Raw genomic sequence first — 15,018 nt, 5'->3', positions numbered from 1 at the left:
CATACTTTGTTTTAGTCTCAAACGAGCAATGAGGAAGAGTGTAGGTATCTAGAACGGAGCTAATCACCTTACTCGCTAAAAGCATTACGTCTGCACAGGTGACAATCTTATAATGATACCTGTACCTACTTACGGCTGCACGGGAATTGGCGCGAAGTGCCGCGCTAGATTAGCTGATCTTTAATAGATTTTTTTTATATTTAAACATGTAGTTATGAGAGGATAGTTATAAAAGTATTAGAATGCGTGAATGTGCACTGATAAGAATGAAATTATCGAATTAGAATGCGAAACAGTTGCGGTCTGATAAGAATTTATTAGTCGATTGTCGAATTATTCAATAACATATAACGGTTGTCTGTTATCTGTTGTTTTAATGAGTTTATTGTATTGATTATGACGAGGAAACCGTTACGTATCCAACGGTAAATAAAAGCTTAAAAACAAGAAAACATATCTCATATATCACTCAAAACACACATTTTAACAAACGAGAATATTATCAATCATTAGACATACTTACAAAGAACATGAATTAATTTGTTAATACAACACTGTTGCAATAATTAGGTATGTACATGTATGATACACGCATTGTATCATTGTCATACTTGCTGCTCGATATAATTACAATGTTCTTTTCATTCGCGAAAAGCATATTATTCAATGAGGATTGAGGAGTGACAAATGAACCATGGTCCATGAGAAAACGTTGCAACCGTGCACAATAGGCCTTACGTTTGACCCAGTATTCAGTAATTAAAGACGAGAAAGCAAAGACTGTGACGGTTTATTTTATTTGCCATAATAATGGCCGTTTTTTATATCACCCATTTTGTCATTTCACTTTTAACTCGCCGTGCAATTTTCAATCGATTTTTAGAACGGTGAAACTGGACTGTGTTAGTTCTAAGTCTAATCATTAATTCATCGTATTTCAAGTTTGTTCCATCGATGACTGTGTGAAATTCGACATACCTAATATCTTCTTTTAATAATGTAGCCATCCCATTATACATTTTTTTGTATATTGTGCATCACCTTTTGTATTTTCTCTATCCTTATAATATGTGATCTAGGAAATGGTAGTTAAAAGTCGACCTTTTTAAACTCAAACTCTAACTCAAACACTTAGACAACTACCCCCTGCGCTCTGCTGCATGTATTGCAATGAAAAATAGATTCAGTAAACCTGCATAATGCTACTGAAATAAACAAACAGCTCATTTTTATCATAATAAGACCACGCAAAAAAAAAATTTGGAATCTAAGACGACCCAAGTAGCCAAATACAAGGCCAAACAATATTAATTACAACAAAAATAATAAAAACGTTTTAAAACGAATAAAAAATATAATCTGTGTGGTTTTGAGAATATTAATACAGCTAAAGTAAAGTGAGTGATAACCTGAACAGAAGCAGAGGTCAGTTATTTCTGAATCGAGAAACTTATTGCCTTTCTTCTCTGGAATTTTTATTCCATAGCGATTTACGCTTACGATTTTTGGCACATAATAACGCTCTTAATTTCATTACGTTATATTTATAGGATAAACGTTTGTACTTGCGATAAAAAACTTCAAATATTTAGCACACGGACTGTGGCCGAGATAATGTTTTATCAAAAGATGAGAATCTTTTCAACCTTGCACGGCTATGTGGGAAGGAAATTTAAACTTGTTTCGCCTACGTTATAGGTATTGACTATATTTGATTTATTTTTATAACCAAGTACCTATTGCATGTGACCCTGTTCAAGTGAATTGGATTGTTGTTTTAAATATTTTTTTTTCACAAAATCACCATTTTACTTATTGAATACAAATATGGTTTACTGCGTGAGTTTCATGAAGATAAGATCTTGTTTGTCTTCATATTATAAAAAAAACCGTACCTTCCTAATGATAGTAAAGCATTATTATGATTTTTTTAACTGAGAATATTTTCGTGATATTAGTCAGTTAAAATTATAAAATAAGTTTTATTTTCTGCTAATGCATATTTCACAAAAAAATTGATGCCGCAGAGATAAATTTTCGTATCACCGAGCTAAGTAATAATCGTGATAAAAAATTACGTGTATCATGATAATGCATGCAATGCATATTATCTTGATTTTGTCATGTATTGTGTTAATGTATTTGTATTGTTTCAGAGCGGAGCGGCGTCTGCGTCAACGGAAACGAAAGTTGCTGAACGAACGCTTGAGGAAATCAAGGTGGGTAAAACAGTTTGATAATAGCGCCATCTGTTGATTTCATTGCGTACTAACACTACTCTATGTTAATGGTTCCAAAGCTAACTGTGCTCTTGTATTGGAACGGTAGTTCTGTACTTGAAAGCTAGATGGCGCTGTATCTAAAGATGTTGTTATATTTTAATTCGAGATCTTTTTCATAGATGGCGCTAATATTTTGTTATTGTTTGATGTTACCTATTTTATTTTATTTTATTTTCAAATTACTGGTATCATTTTTAATACTCCTCAATACCCGTTTATCTAATTGAACAAAATATAGTTTTAATTAGATCGCTGGAAAAATCTACTGTTAGTACTTACCTATAAGTACCTAATAGAATATGTTCAGCTCCACATTTCAGTTTTAGTTTATCAGTGAAACTTTATAGCGTCACTGCAGAACCTACGTACATATCATACACACACGTACATACCCGTCACACTATTCTTCCAACTAAAAAAAACTTAATTTCTCAATTCCCAAAAAACAAAAACCGCCAATACCCACGCACATAGCGCGCTTATAATTTCTCCCATACAACACGTAAAAGTTATTTGCGTAGCGCTGGGTGGTCCGCGGAGTGCTCTCGGAGCGGCTTCACGTCACCTCGCTCTTACACCTTGCGTGTTTGTTTGCGAGCGAAATGCTCGCCGTGAGCGTGACGCGGCAACTTTTTAATTTCATTTTTTATGGATGGCAAGATCGCTAGAAGATGGCTGTGTGCGATTTTGAATTTTGGTGGTGATTTGCCGCTAGACGACATTCCTCATTTCCAAGCTTTTCACGCGAAAACGGCTGGATCTCCGCTAAAATATATATCGGATCCCTATAAAATCTAGTACAAAGATAGGATATAGGACAACACGAGTAAAACCACGGAATGAATCTCATATCTCTTTGTTGAAGTTTAGTTGGCGGTTTTATGAAGAAAAACCAAATCTAAAGTTTGGGATAGGCAACGATTGACACAAATATATCGTGATAAAAATATAAACTGCACTAATACTATAGTTAATCCACTAAAATTATAGTTATCAGTGTGAATTTAAATTCAAAACTTTGTTTACTCTGTAGAGTAATAAACGTTTTGTCTGTATGTGATGTTGTGTATTGTAATTTAATGATGACCCCTTTTTATTGATTCACATGTCGGCTTTGATTATACAAAGCGATGAGTAGTTTAGTTTTTGCATTGTAATTATTATACATATTTGATATTTGATAAGTGAACTATGTACATAATATATCCTAGATTTAATTATGCCGAAAAAATGATACGAACTAATTCGAAATAATGCGAACTTACGGTTCCTATTTCCTATACGAAAATAATCTTTCCCATTTTAAAATCTTTTTAGTATGGTAAACGATAAAAGTATTGTTTTGTGTCGAAATATTAGATTCGGTCTAGGGTTTTGGAACGAGTGAAGTTGTAATTCTATAAATAGCTAAAAACTTAAATCATATGGCTCCCTAAATTGTAATACATAATTTTGTTCGAACCTTTCTTTTATAATAGAACAAACATGTAAATTTTAATATCAAATTATTAATTCCATGCGCATCTTTTAAATATTTTACGAGCGTAGCTAAAACATTTATTTGAATACACCAAAGCGTAACAATGCTATACTTACATGTTATTATGCTCATTTTTTGTCTATTTAATGCGAGCGTACCAAGTACCAACGTTCGCTTAAGTAAATAAACACGGCCGAGGGTTCAGTACCAGCTCGGGATTATAAAATCACCGTGAGTTGCTAAACAGCGAAACGCATCGATTCATCTGAAAGCGGGGGTTTTCGTACGTTCCGTTACTTTTCGGCGGCCGTGTGTTACACCGAATCGAATATATTTGTGGAAGATTTTATAAATTTATTGACGTGTGGACGTGTTTGAAAATTCGTTTGGGTGTCTGATTTTAAATTAATGTAGACGATTATTATATCTAGCTATTATTTTAATTGTTATAACATATGTACAACATTATAGTTGTAGTCTTCCAACTCATGCACAAAGTAAACAGTTTCAAAAGCTTTTAAAAAGCGTAGATGAAGAGTTAGCTAAAAATGTAATAGAATTAAAAAGGTATTTATGCACCATACCATAACCATAATATGATACCATACCAACGATACCAACCAAATAAAATATATCTCAGCAGTCTAGGGAATGCAATCCGGATTACCCGAAATCCGATAAATCCGGATTTTGCTCGAAATTAAATAGTATTTTAAATCCGGATTTAAAGAATGGAATCCGGATTTTTCGAACATATTAGCACAGTATTACTTGTATACGTAGTATATTATTATTAGTCTGTGGTATTACAATATTTATAGGTTCTCATGTTTCTTGTGTTAGACGATAGATGGCACTGTAAGTGCATCCCGTTCCCGCGCAAGCAGTCGAATTTGGCGCGAATCGCGACACGTCGCGAAGCGGGCCTAGAAATAATACGTTTGAATTTAGATCTTATCACATTGCATTACTGTTGACTTTTGTTTACAACAATTTATCACCATTCGAAGCGTCGACTGGAACGTATTTCAGCTTACGCAGCTTCGAGTATTCGAGTGAAGACAGGCTAAGTAATGGAGTAGATTCCATTTATAATGTTTTATTTTAGCAATGGATAATAAGTATTTTTTTGTTAACTTTGTAGAATCTTGTTTATTGAATCTTGTTCTTTGTGTGTAGTTGTGTTCATGAAAATTTTAATTTTGTTATTACTGATTTTGATAAAAATAAGAACTCTGATGGAAAGACTGTCATCATTACTAATAAAGAATGAAAAAGCAAAATAGGATTTTGCTTACTGATTTAGAAAATTGAAGCTGTTTCGTTTTAATATGTTTGTATATGATGAAAACTCTGTTTGCAATTTATGTTGTTTCTATTATCTATGAAAATATTAAATGTTTTGTTATAATGTTTATGTCTGATGGATGTGACAAGGAGTCTGCTTTATGTTTTTTCTTTGCCAAAGTGTAAAAGTTTTTATTTTATTAGAATTTTAGAGTTTGTCTAGTTAATTTCTAGGTATTGAAAAATATAAATGCATTTGATTTAACTAAGATTCATGTTTTTTATTGATTTTACATAATAATAAACGTTTCAAACGGAAAAGTCAAATTTTTCATTCAAAATCCGCTAAATCCGGATTCTCCGGATTATTGTATAAATCCGTTTTTCAAAATCCGGATTTTGTAAAGTAAACGGATTTGCATTCCCTACAGCAGTCTCTTCTTCACTATAACAACACGAACGTTAACAATACTAAATTCCCTATATAGGGATTTATTACGCATCGGTGTAAGCAGACCTTTCAGCTGGTATTTCGTAGTTGTCTCCCCACATAGCGCGGGGCATTTGAAATATGAACGGGTGCGTAGGCAAGGGCGGGGAGGGGCGGTCGGTAAATATTGGCAGATGTGAGTGGATGCGCTATGCACGAGGCGCCACCCCGCGTGACGTCACGCCGGTTGTTGCGGATTTCGGCGGTGATGCTGGTATGTGAATGTGAGGCGGGTGTATGAGGAATAGTAATAGGGATATGAAATAGCTGTAGTGGAAGGGAAATAGAATCTAAAACGTTATTCTAGGTATAACCATTTGAAACATTTAAAAAGGTTAGCGTGACGTAAGTTCCTTGCTTAACGCAAAATTCAGGATCTTAATAATAATGAAATACTAAATTATAGTTTAACTTTGGCTTTTCTACATTGACCATAAGTCTGGTTATACTCGTATCAATCCAAAAATACATCCTTTTGGTTTTCTTAATGTAGCGTTATAAAAAAAATTATTTTGACTTAGACTTATCATCAGAAATCTTGCATACATATAGAACTGCGAATATGTTAGTATAGTACATTAGTAAATAAATAAATGTATCGAGTACCTCACTCCCATACAGTTATAGAGTACATCCATTCGTTTTTGCGTATCATTAGCACCGTACAACCAGTAATGAGTTGATTGACGTGCAAAAACGCGTAGGTAACTCGCTTAGCACCGCGGCCGTAATGCGCGCTAAGTGACGGTGGGGATAACGCGCTGCTAAGTTTATTTTGTAAGGCGTAAGCTTTTGAGGTGTCTGACAATGCTGGGTTAAGGAAAGAAGATTGTATGTGTGTATGTATGTGCGAAGGAGAAGAGATGTTGTTATATGGTGGGTTTGTACTCGGAAATATCGAGTATTCTGTATGCAACTGATTAATATTGCAAAAATGCTCTATCTTACCTGATTATCCATTAATTCATACTATTTTCGCTAACTATAATGTTAAATGTTGTGACAATATGTAGAAAAATCATATTTTTTGGTGTCCTTGCATGTACCATAATACAATGTAAATGATCTCTAATTGATATCCAAATATGATGCTGCCTCCTACACAACAAAACACATGTAATAAACTATTGACGTCATCAAGTTACTTCCCAAGTCAAACAATTTCCAAAAATACCTCGCACAAATAATGTCTCCTAAATTTCAGGCTTTCCTAAATTTGGGTAACATATGCCCTAAATGTGATGCAGAAAATGCCAACTGCAGTGAAATGTGATATTATTCAATAGTCACGTGGTCAGCGGCGTCGTGTCCGCGAATATATTAGCTTGGATAACGGCGTTGCACTTTCCAAATGTGCTACGGTGGTGTATTTACTGTCTTGGCTTATTTGATGCCACAGGTTTGCACGGTTCTTTGGAAAGGCCTGGGTAAATTGTAAATGTCTTTGTTGGGTGATTGGTGCGTGCGAATGAAATAACAGCATAGTAGGTCTATGGACGGGTACTTTTCAAATATTTGTTTATGAACATTACCATTTTTGAAAGCAGAAAAACGTTATCAAAAATTGTTGTGGGAAATTTTTTTGTCTGAAATGTACGCAGATATTATAGTTTAGAATAACAAACAGGCTATTCTTTACGTATTTTACGCGATTGAAGCCAAGGGACGAAGTTAGATCTATAACATTTCCCTAAAGAATTACTGCAGAAAGTACATATTTATTTATTTTATTTATTTAGCATCAAGAATTCGGATATCACAGATCCATTTGTTAGTAAAAAAATAAACCTAAGTACTAATGTTAGTAATTACATCTAAAAACTAAAACTAAGTCCACCATAGAAAGACCGAAAAAAAAATGTAAACGCAGGCACGTAAAAGCCGGCTAACAAGCACTTAACTAATTGTTTGCCCTGCCACAAACACTAGATACTATGAAGTTACGTATCTCTTTGGTTGTAGGGTGCGCTGAGATCGTCGGACGCGGACAAGCGGCGCATGATGGACCGCATCAGCAAGCTAGAGGACGAGCTGCGAGTGCTCAGGGTGGCCAATGGGTAAGGGTTACACGAATATAGCGTGACTGCAGAATCTACGTCATACACAATATAGACACAATTCCTGGTGCGTTGAGGTGAAATAATGTCTTTCCTGTGGTGTTAAATATGGTCTTTATCTCATAGGTTTAAATGTTAATGTATTTATAATAAAGTATGTATTTGTTTTCATTCCATTGAAATGATGACATTTTTAGTGCTGTTGCTTATAGATGGGTTTTAAACGTAAAGATGCAGCAATGGTCTTGGTCAGTGATGTTTTCGATATCATGACTGATAATTTTGGTATTCAAATTCTATAATAAAAGTTAAAAAGAAACTATGTTCTGAATCTCGATACTAAGTATTCGTTGTACCTACAGTTATATCGCCTTCAAACACGCAATAATCTTAACACATAACTTAAATCCCATAGTATGGAATCCACGGACAACAATCGAATGACGAACGGCAACACAGAAGACAGTGAGAGTGAGCAAGCGCGCCTGCGCAGAGAGGTCGCTGACTTGCGCAAGTCGAAACAGAGCGCGGAGGAACATGCGCTCAAGTGAGTTTATTTTTATTAATATAAATATAACGAATATTTATTTCAGGCAATAATTTAGTTATTACTAAGCTTATAGACTATAGAGATGGCTATAGCTATACATGATCATTCGATTTCTATTGGATTTAAAGCTATTATAGTTTGAAATTTGCTGGACCAAATAAGAAAAATAAGAAATAGAGATCATTCAATTATGAATCTACGATATGCATAAGACACATTATAGTGTGTTACCTATAGTGGATATCCAGCATTGCCAAGTTTTGAAATATATGTGTATATGTGTAAATATTAAAAATCTTCATAGAATAAAAATAAATATGATGTCTTTGAATTTGAATTATGGATGCTAGTATTAGAATCATATCTATATATCATGATTATTTGTATTTATTTAGATAAAAAACGCTTTTGCAATATGGTGTTACAAAGTATATTGTATATGTAGATGCTTCTCAACTATGATTTCTGGAAATATGTCATCCGTTTATCGAAATAATGTTACCTATATGTGTTTGAAAACAAATATTATTTTAAAAATTGCATACATCGGTCTGTACATACATATATACAGCTGCCGCCAATAAGTGATCTTTTTGCTTGTTTACCTTTTACCGTGGTTGCCTGGAAGAGATCACTATTAAGTGATAAGGCCGCCAAAATAGTTGTACTCAGTTCTATGTGTATTGTGTAAGTAGTTCTAAGGTTTCTGTACAATTATTAAAGTGTTAAATAAATAAATAAATAAATAAATATATATCAGAAAATTTATAATATAAAACATATTTCCATAAATAAAGTTTGGAAGCATCCTTAGTTAATAAGACAACTAAATAATCCTGCTCACGTTGCTTTTTATAATATTTTAATGTAATTATGCTCTTGTAGTTAGAAAATTAAGAATATCATGACGCTTATTAGTTATAGATTTAGAATTTAGACTAACAAACTTCAAGTGGTAGCATCATCTATTTTCTAAGCTTTTCTTATAAATAATTTTCACAAATACTAAAATTTTCCAATCTTAAAACATTAAAGATAAACGTTTCTTACTAAAAAGTACCATTAATTAGGTAATTTATTATTTCCTGATATTCTTCCGGTAACAAAGGGTACTTTTTATAAAGTTTTACTTGGTTCACTTGGTCTATTATGGTCTAATAGCAATATGTTACAGCCAATACTACTTTACATGTGTTATTATAATACCGATAAATGGAATTCATTTGTAAGGGGATCTATCTCCTATATTTATAAACAGCGTTGATAGTTACTTATATATGAAAAGTTCTTGAATCTATTGGCCCTTATCCTGGAAGGTCTATATTTCTTTCACATTTTCATCAAACTCAACTCCTATACACACTAGACATTGGCAAGAATCATTCCTCAGTATCCGAGTAAATTAGAACTACTTATCCGCATTAAAAAGAACGTGTGCGCCGAACACACGTGTCAGAAGTGAAACTTCTTTGGCAAGATTAAAAAATCGTCGCCTTACTTCACGACGTGACGGTATTGCCATGACGCGACCTGAAATTTTACTATCGACACGCCTAAAGAAGTTTCCCTTCAAAAATTAACAAACGCATGCCCGCTTTACACTCGCACCGCACTCTATAACCGAGTCTGACTGTATTCAAGGCGACAATCACTTGCAGACTCGAACGTCTGGTGACGCAGATGCGGTCCAAGTTCAATGGTCTGCAAGTGAATGGACCGGACTCGTTGTCCAGCGACGACCAGGTCCGGACCAGGAGGACCAGCACTAACTCGACCGCGACGTTCATGTGCGGCCCGGTTACGGACTTGTAGCGAATGGAGCCGGGCCATATTGTCGGCTATCTAGCCACGGATTTAGTTTTGTCGTGCGCTGAGAGACTTTTCAAGAAGTGATCTCGATTTGTAAGATAGTGAGTTTGTAAGATGTAAGAAATGTTCGTATAAGGGCTGATTTTTCAATCCTTGGTTAAAACTTATTCGTCGAATAATGTATAAAACTACTATTTTAAAAACGTATTCTAATTGTCCGTATTTGACAGTTTACGTGACATTTTAATATTATCGTGTAATACTTTATTGGACGGATAAGTTTTATCCAAGCATTGAAAAATCGGCCCTAAATGTAATTGGTGATGTTTAATGTTAGGTTATTATCGCTTGGGAGATTAATTTGTATTTTTGTAGGACAAAAGAGAGTTAAAGGTCAGCAGATTCCACACATACTCGTACATAATTATTTTACGATAACGCGACACTATGTTCCATAAAAAATATTTTAAATAATAAGTGCAGATTTCACTTGCTCATAATGTCCCTGGTAGCCAATTTAACACTTTTCATTTATGGATAAGTAAATTAGAACCTATCTAAAGGTTGTAAAACTGTCCTTTAAATTACTTTAGTTTCACATAATTATCATGATATTGTAGCCTACTGAACGTTGCCCGTGACGTCATCCGCCTTAAGGTTTTTAATTTACCTTTTTTATTTATAAAACTTAATATTTAAGCTCATTGGATCCTATATTATTATAATTTCTTATACACGTTGTTATTTTTAATATTTATCCGATTAATGAATATTAATTATTATATTCAAAATGTTATTCAAAATTATCTTCAATTGTTATTCAAAGTTATCAAAAATGTTATTCATAATGTTATTTAAAAGGCATGTTAATTATGAAGGTTACTTTACGAAGTAGTAAAATCTGTATCACGGTTTATTTAAAAGTACTTTTTAATAGGTACCTATGATAAATAATCAAATTTTATGTGCTCTAAAAATTCCTCAATTGTTTCCAAATCTTATTACGTTACATGGCTCATCACTGAAAATATGTTATTTTTTCACAAATAATGTTCAAATTTATCGCTTACAAGCTAATGTATATGTGTAATTAATTTGCGTTTAATTTATTCCCAATATTTAATTTATTTGATTGCACTGTATGCATATGTGATTTACAAAAAGCTATTATTACTTACAATATAGCACCTTGTTCGCATAATTTGTTAGGCAATATCAGTATTTGTTAAGACATAATGTGTGTAGTCTAAGAGCTATGATCCAAATTATCATTGCTAACAAGTAACAACAAATATTTGAAGAAAAATTTAATTACAAGGAGATTATTTTTATACTTTTTTGGCAGTCGGTATTTATATAAATTACCGTCCCAATTCTACCTTTAAGTTTTTGTTTTTGCGATAAAAATAGCCCTTATCATTTTAAGTATTCAGCTCTAGAAATAAACTTTATGTTCCCATCGTTTATCACATGGTATGTGTTTTGATTTACCCATACATTTTATACAGTTGAGTTTTTATTAGTTAAAAATGCGTCACACACAGTGAAACTTTTAATAGGTACGTCAATCCGTACGTACCAATAATTCGCAGTATAGTTTTTTTTTATACCCACATCTAACAAAGCTTTTAAAAATCAAAACGAAGTATTATGTAAAGTATCAAATTAATAGATATTTATCGATATCCAGCTCCTAGACTAAAGTTACTATACATTCGACACAAACAGTGTTGATATTTGCAATTTTCATGCGATCCGCTTTTCACACCTCGGCTAGTGTTTGCGCGTGTACGCGACCTTTGTCAATGTTTCGTTAAGGTCACCAGATTCCCTTGATAAAAGTGTGAGAAATATTTTATAATCGGATTGTTAATGTGTTTTAAGGTCTCGATAAAAACATGGTTAAAACTATGTGTTATGTATGGTATATCAAATTTTAATTTTGTGGATGGAAGAGACAATGAAGAACAGAGACAAGAATGTGAAGTTTGGTAAAATAAAGTAGCTCTGTACATGATTTTAATTTTAAAACTTTACTGTATAGGTATATGTATATCGCCTTGTTCGCATAATAATATTGTGAATATCAATATTTTAAATACAAGTAGCCTTCTACGAGTGGATAGCGATATTAATTACATATGTCTAAAGATGGCTATTACACTGTCTTATTTTGCCAGTCATTATAAATTAGCTAAATTTTATTTCTGTCGTGTCATGTATGATAGGCCTTACCGATTTTGAAGTAGAACTACGCGTACAAAGTTATTGTTTATATTTTATATTAATGTATAATTTTGCTCTATCACGATAAAGATGATGAATTTTAATTACATACATTTTCAGCGAAATGTAAAAACAAAATACGGCAATATTTAGCCTATACACGTAAAATGTCGCGTGGTCACTGCCCAGAGATGGATTTGAGTTAAAAATATTGTTTAAAAAAAATGTTTAAAATTAATTGTATTAAATATTAAATTATACTTTACACTTATTGACAGACAGTACACACATACACAAACATACAAACACACTCAAACTGAAAATGATTATCCTTATGTTCTATAGAAAGATTCACGCTTGTTAGACATACAACTTAGGTAGGCTTTTGCGAATAGCAAAAACTATGGCAAATGTAAAATTTAAGTGTTTCCAAGCTTCTGCGCTTACGCTCCCAAGCGATAATTGATCGATTACGTCATCACTTTTTGATACAACACTATTTGTCATGTGAGAGTTATGTCACTATATTACATGGTTTATACATACGAAAAAACTAAACGGTAGTTTAAAAGATACTCTATGTAGATCTATTAATAAAGCCTAGTTCTAAAAATAATGTTTTTTTTTTTGTAATTACATATATATATTTGAAATTACAATTGTATAAAACTACTTAAGATTAAGTATTGTTTAACTTGTATATGAAAATATAAACGTGCTAAAATACTTATGTCCTATATTAAATAGTTATTCGATAATAACCTATATTGTGTAGTTGAAAGTTATATATATTGTATGTGTTCTGAAATAATGTTTTAATTAAGTATTATCTAAGTATTAAACTAAGGAACAGGTCTGCTAAAAGTAACAATGACTTAACGAGGATATTCGAATGTTTTATAATGGTTTTGATGGTCATTTTATATCAAAATATAACTGTAAAATTTATCACTGTAATCCTAGGTCGATGTAGAAAATTATGTGTAAGTATATTTATGACAGCATTATTACTGATCTGACGATCTGTTAAAAATAAATCGTTTTGTCCATGTATTGAAACTGGTAATTTAAATACACAGGCGTCTTTGAAACGCCCTGTTGGTAAATATTCACGAAACCTCAAAAAAGTTTATCAGATACTAAAACAATTTCAATTTTTATATTTCATCAAAAGAGGGTAGTTTCGAATATCCTGGCCTAAATGTAAATTAAAACTACAATAAAATAAAAGTTAAACCGAGGCTTAAATATCAATTTTGTTTATCGGTATTATCTAGATAGTTGTTAATAAAAGTAGTAATAGTATGTTATAGAAATTATATGCTCTCTAAAAACTTGGAATTGTGGTTTGTAAAATATTGTAAATGAAATACATAGCAATATTCTAGTTCCTAGTTTAAAATAATAAGCGTGCTCATGATTTTTTTTTATGTTAAATTTGAAAGTTAAGAAGAATTTAGGAATTTCGTTCTTCTATGTTTGTAAACAAGTTTTGTCACATTCGTTCATTAATGTTTGATTTTGTATGCAACGTGATAAGGAATTGTTTTATAACTAAAATTAATGTAACCAAAATTATTGTAACATTTTAGCTCTAAGATTTTTCGTTTTATTTCATTTATTATATTATGTGATTTTTATTTTTTAGGGAACGCAACAGGAAAAAAGGTAGAAGAATACCATACAACAAGACATTTTAGCATAATGTTGCCGTCCTGTGTTTATATCTTCTTTCGTTTTCATATTTTTTTTATTGACGCTTGCCATAAAGTGCATAAGAAATATTATTTGACAGATTTTTCACAATTTTTTAACAACTCTACTAACCACCGACTTCATAGAGTAGACTGATTTTATTTATTATTTATTTATGTTTAAGTGACATACCAAAATTCGAGATTAGAATTGTACTAATTGTAATTTATTATCATTTTTAGAAAATAATATTTATTAATTTATCATTAAATTTAATTGTTAATAAACACGAATTATCAAACGTTACGCTCAAATTAGGTACTTAATGTTTTAATACGAATTATGGTGCACAAAAATGAAACGTATCGACATAATATCTCATGTTGTCTCGTTCTAATTTATGCAAATGCAAACAAGTTAGAAAAGAAAATAATGCCATTTCGTGGTTCTTACTCAATACTCATATTAATAGACAATGCAGGTGTCTATGGTCTTTTTTGACAATTCGTGTTTATAGAATACAGACTATAGTTAAGCTTTTTCATATACATATAATATAGATAATATAAAATTGGTGCCTTAATAATGTCCGCCCAATTATAATACCTATCTGTTGTAAGTTAGTGCCATTTTATCGTGTGCTTTATTTAAGTTATTTACTTGGATCAGTGTGTTGGCTGTTTTTCTATTATTCGTTAAGCACTATTATACTGGTTTTGTTCATTTAAAATACTCACTACATGTTTAATATTGATTTCTATTTGTTTGCAAGTTGCTTGATGTAATAAATTATAATCATAACCACTATATTTGTATTTTATTTATCACTACCTCTGCCCTACGATTTTAACATCATTGCTCCGCTCCTATTGATCAGAGCGTGATGATATTTTATAGCCTTAATAGAAATTATTTTTCAAATAGCACCCGTGGTTCCTGAGATTAGCGCGTTCAAACAAACTCTTCAGCTTTATAATATTAGTATAGATTTCCCCAGAATGGAAACATAGGCACAATCTACATAAAAGTTACCTTAAAAAAATTGCATCAAAATCAGTGAGACTTGTAGATCGAACATAAACTGTAGTAGTTTATGTTCGAACACGTCGGGAGCTTCATACAATAATAATGAGCAGTTCAAT

The 15,018-nt window shown here is 32.1% G+C and overlaps 1 protein-coding gene across 3 annotated transcripts in view; it reads left to right on the top strand.

The window, feature by feature from the left end:
- The window catches only part of LOC149900528 (uncharacterized), a 32,081-nt gene extending 17,398 nt beyond the window's left edge, over positions 1 to 14,683 (top strand). Inside the window, exons 4-7 of one of the 3 annotated variants that reach the window (XM_090112221.1) lie at positions 2,157 to 2,219; positions 7,502 to 7,596; positions 8,012 to 8,143; positions 13,830 to 14,683. In XM_090112221.1, coding sequence (XP_089968347.1) covers positions 2,157 to 2,219; positions 7,502 to 7,596; positions 8,012 to 8,143; positions 13,830 to 13,881 — 342 coding nt within the window. In that variant the 3' untranslated portion in view covers positions 13,882 to 14,683. Of the gene's footprint in view, positions 1 to 2,156; positions 2,220 to 7,501; positions 7,597 to 8,011; positions 8,144 to 9,787; positions 10,749 to 13,829 lie in introns of those variants that run through there. The other 2 variants (XM_090112220.1, XM_090112222.1) reach the window with 2 other exon arrangements.
- The last annotated feature ends 335 nt before the right edge of the window (positions 14,684 to 15,018 follow it).

This window comes from Colias eurytheme, chromosome 18 (assembly GCF_061535395.1).
Source record: "Colias eurytheme isolate Ceu_HAF_F1 chromosome 18, ilColEury1 Martin Lab GWU primary, whole genome shotgun sequence".
Taxonomy (NCBI): domain Eukaryota; kingdom Metazoa; phylum Arthropoda; class Insecta; order Lepidoptera; family Pieridae; genus Colias; species Colias eurytheme.
The sequence above is the reverse complement of the archived record's forward strand: the minus strand, read 5'-3'. Positions and strand labels throughout refer to the sequence as shown.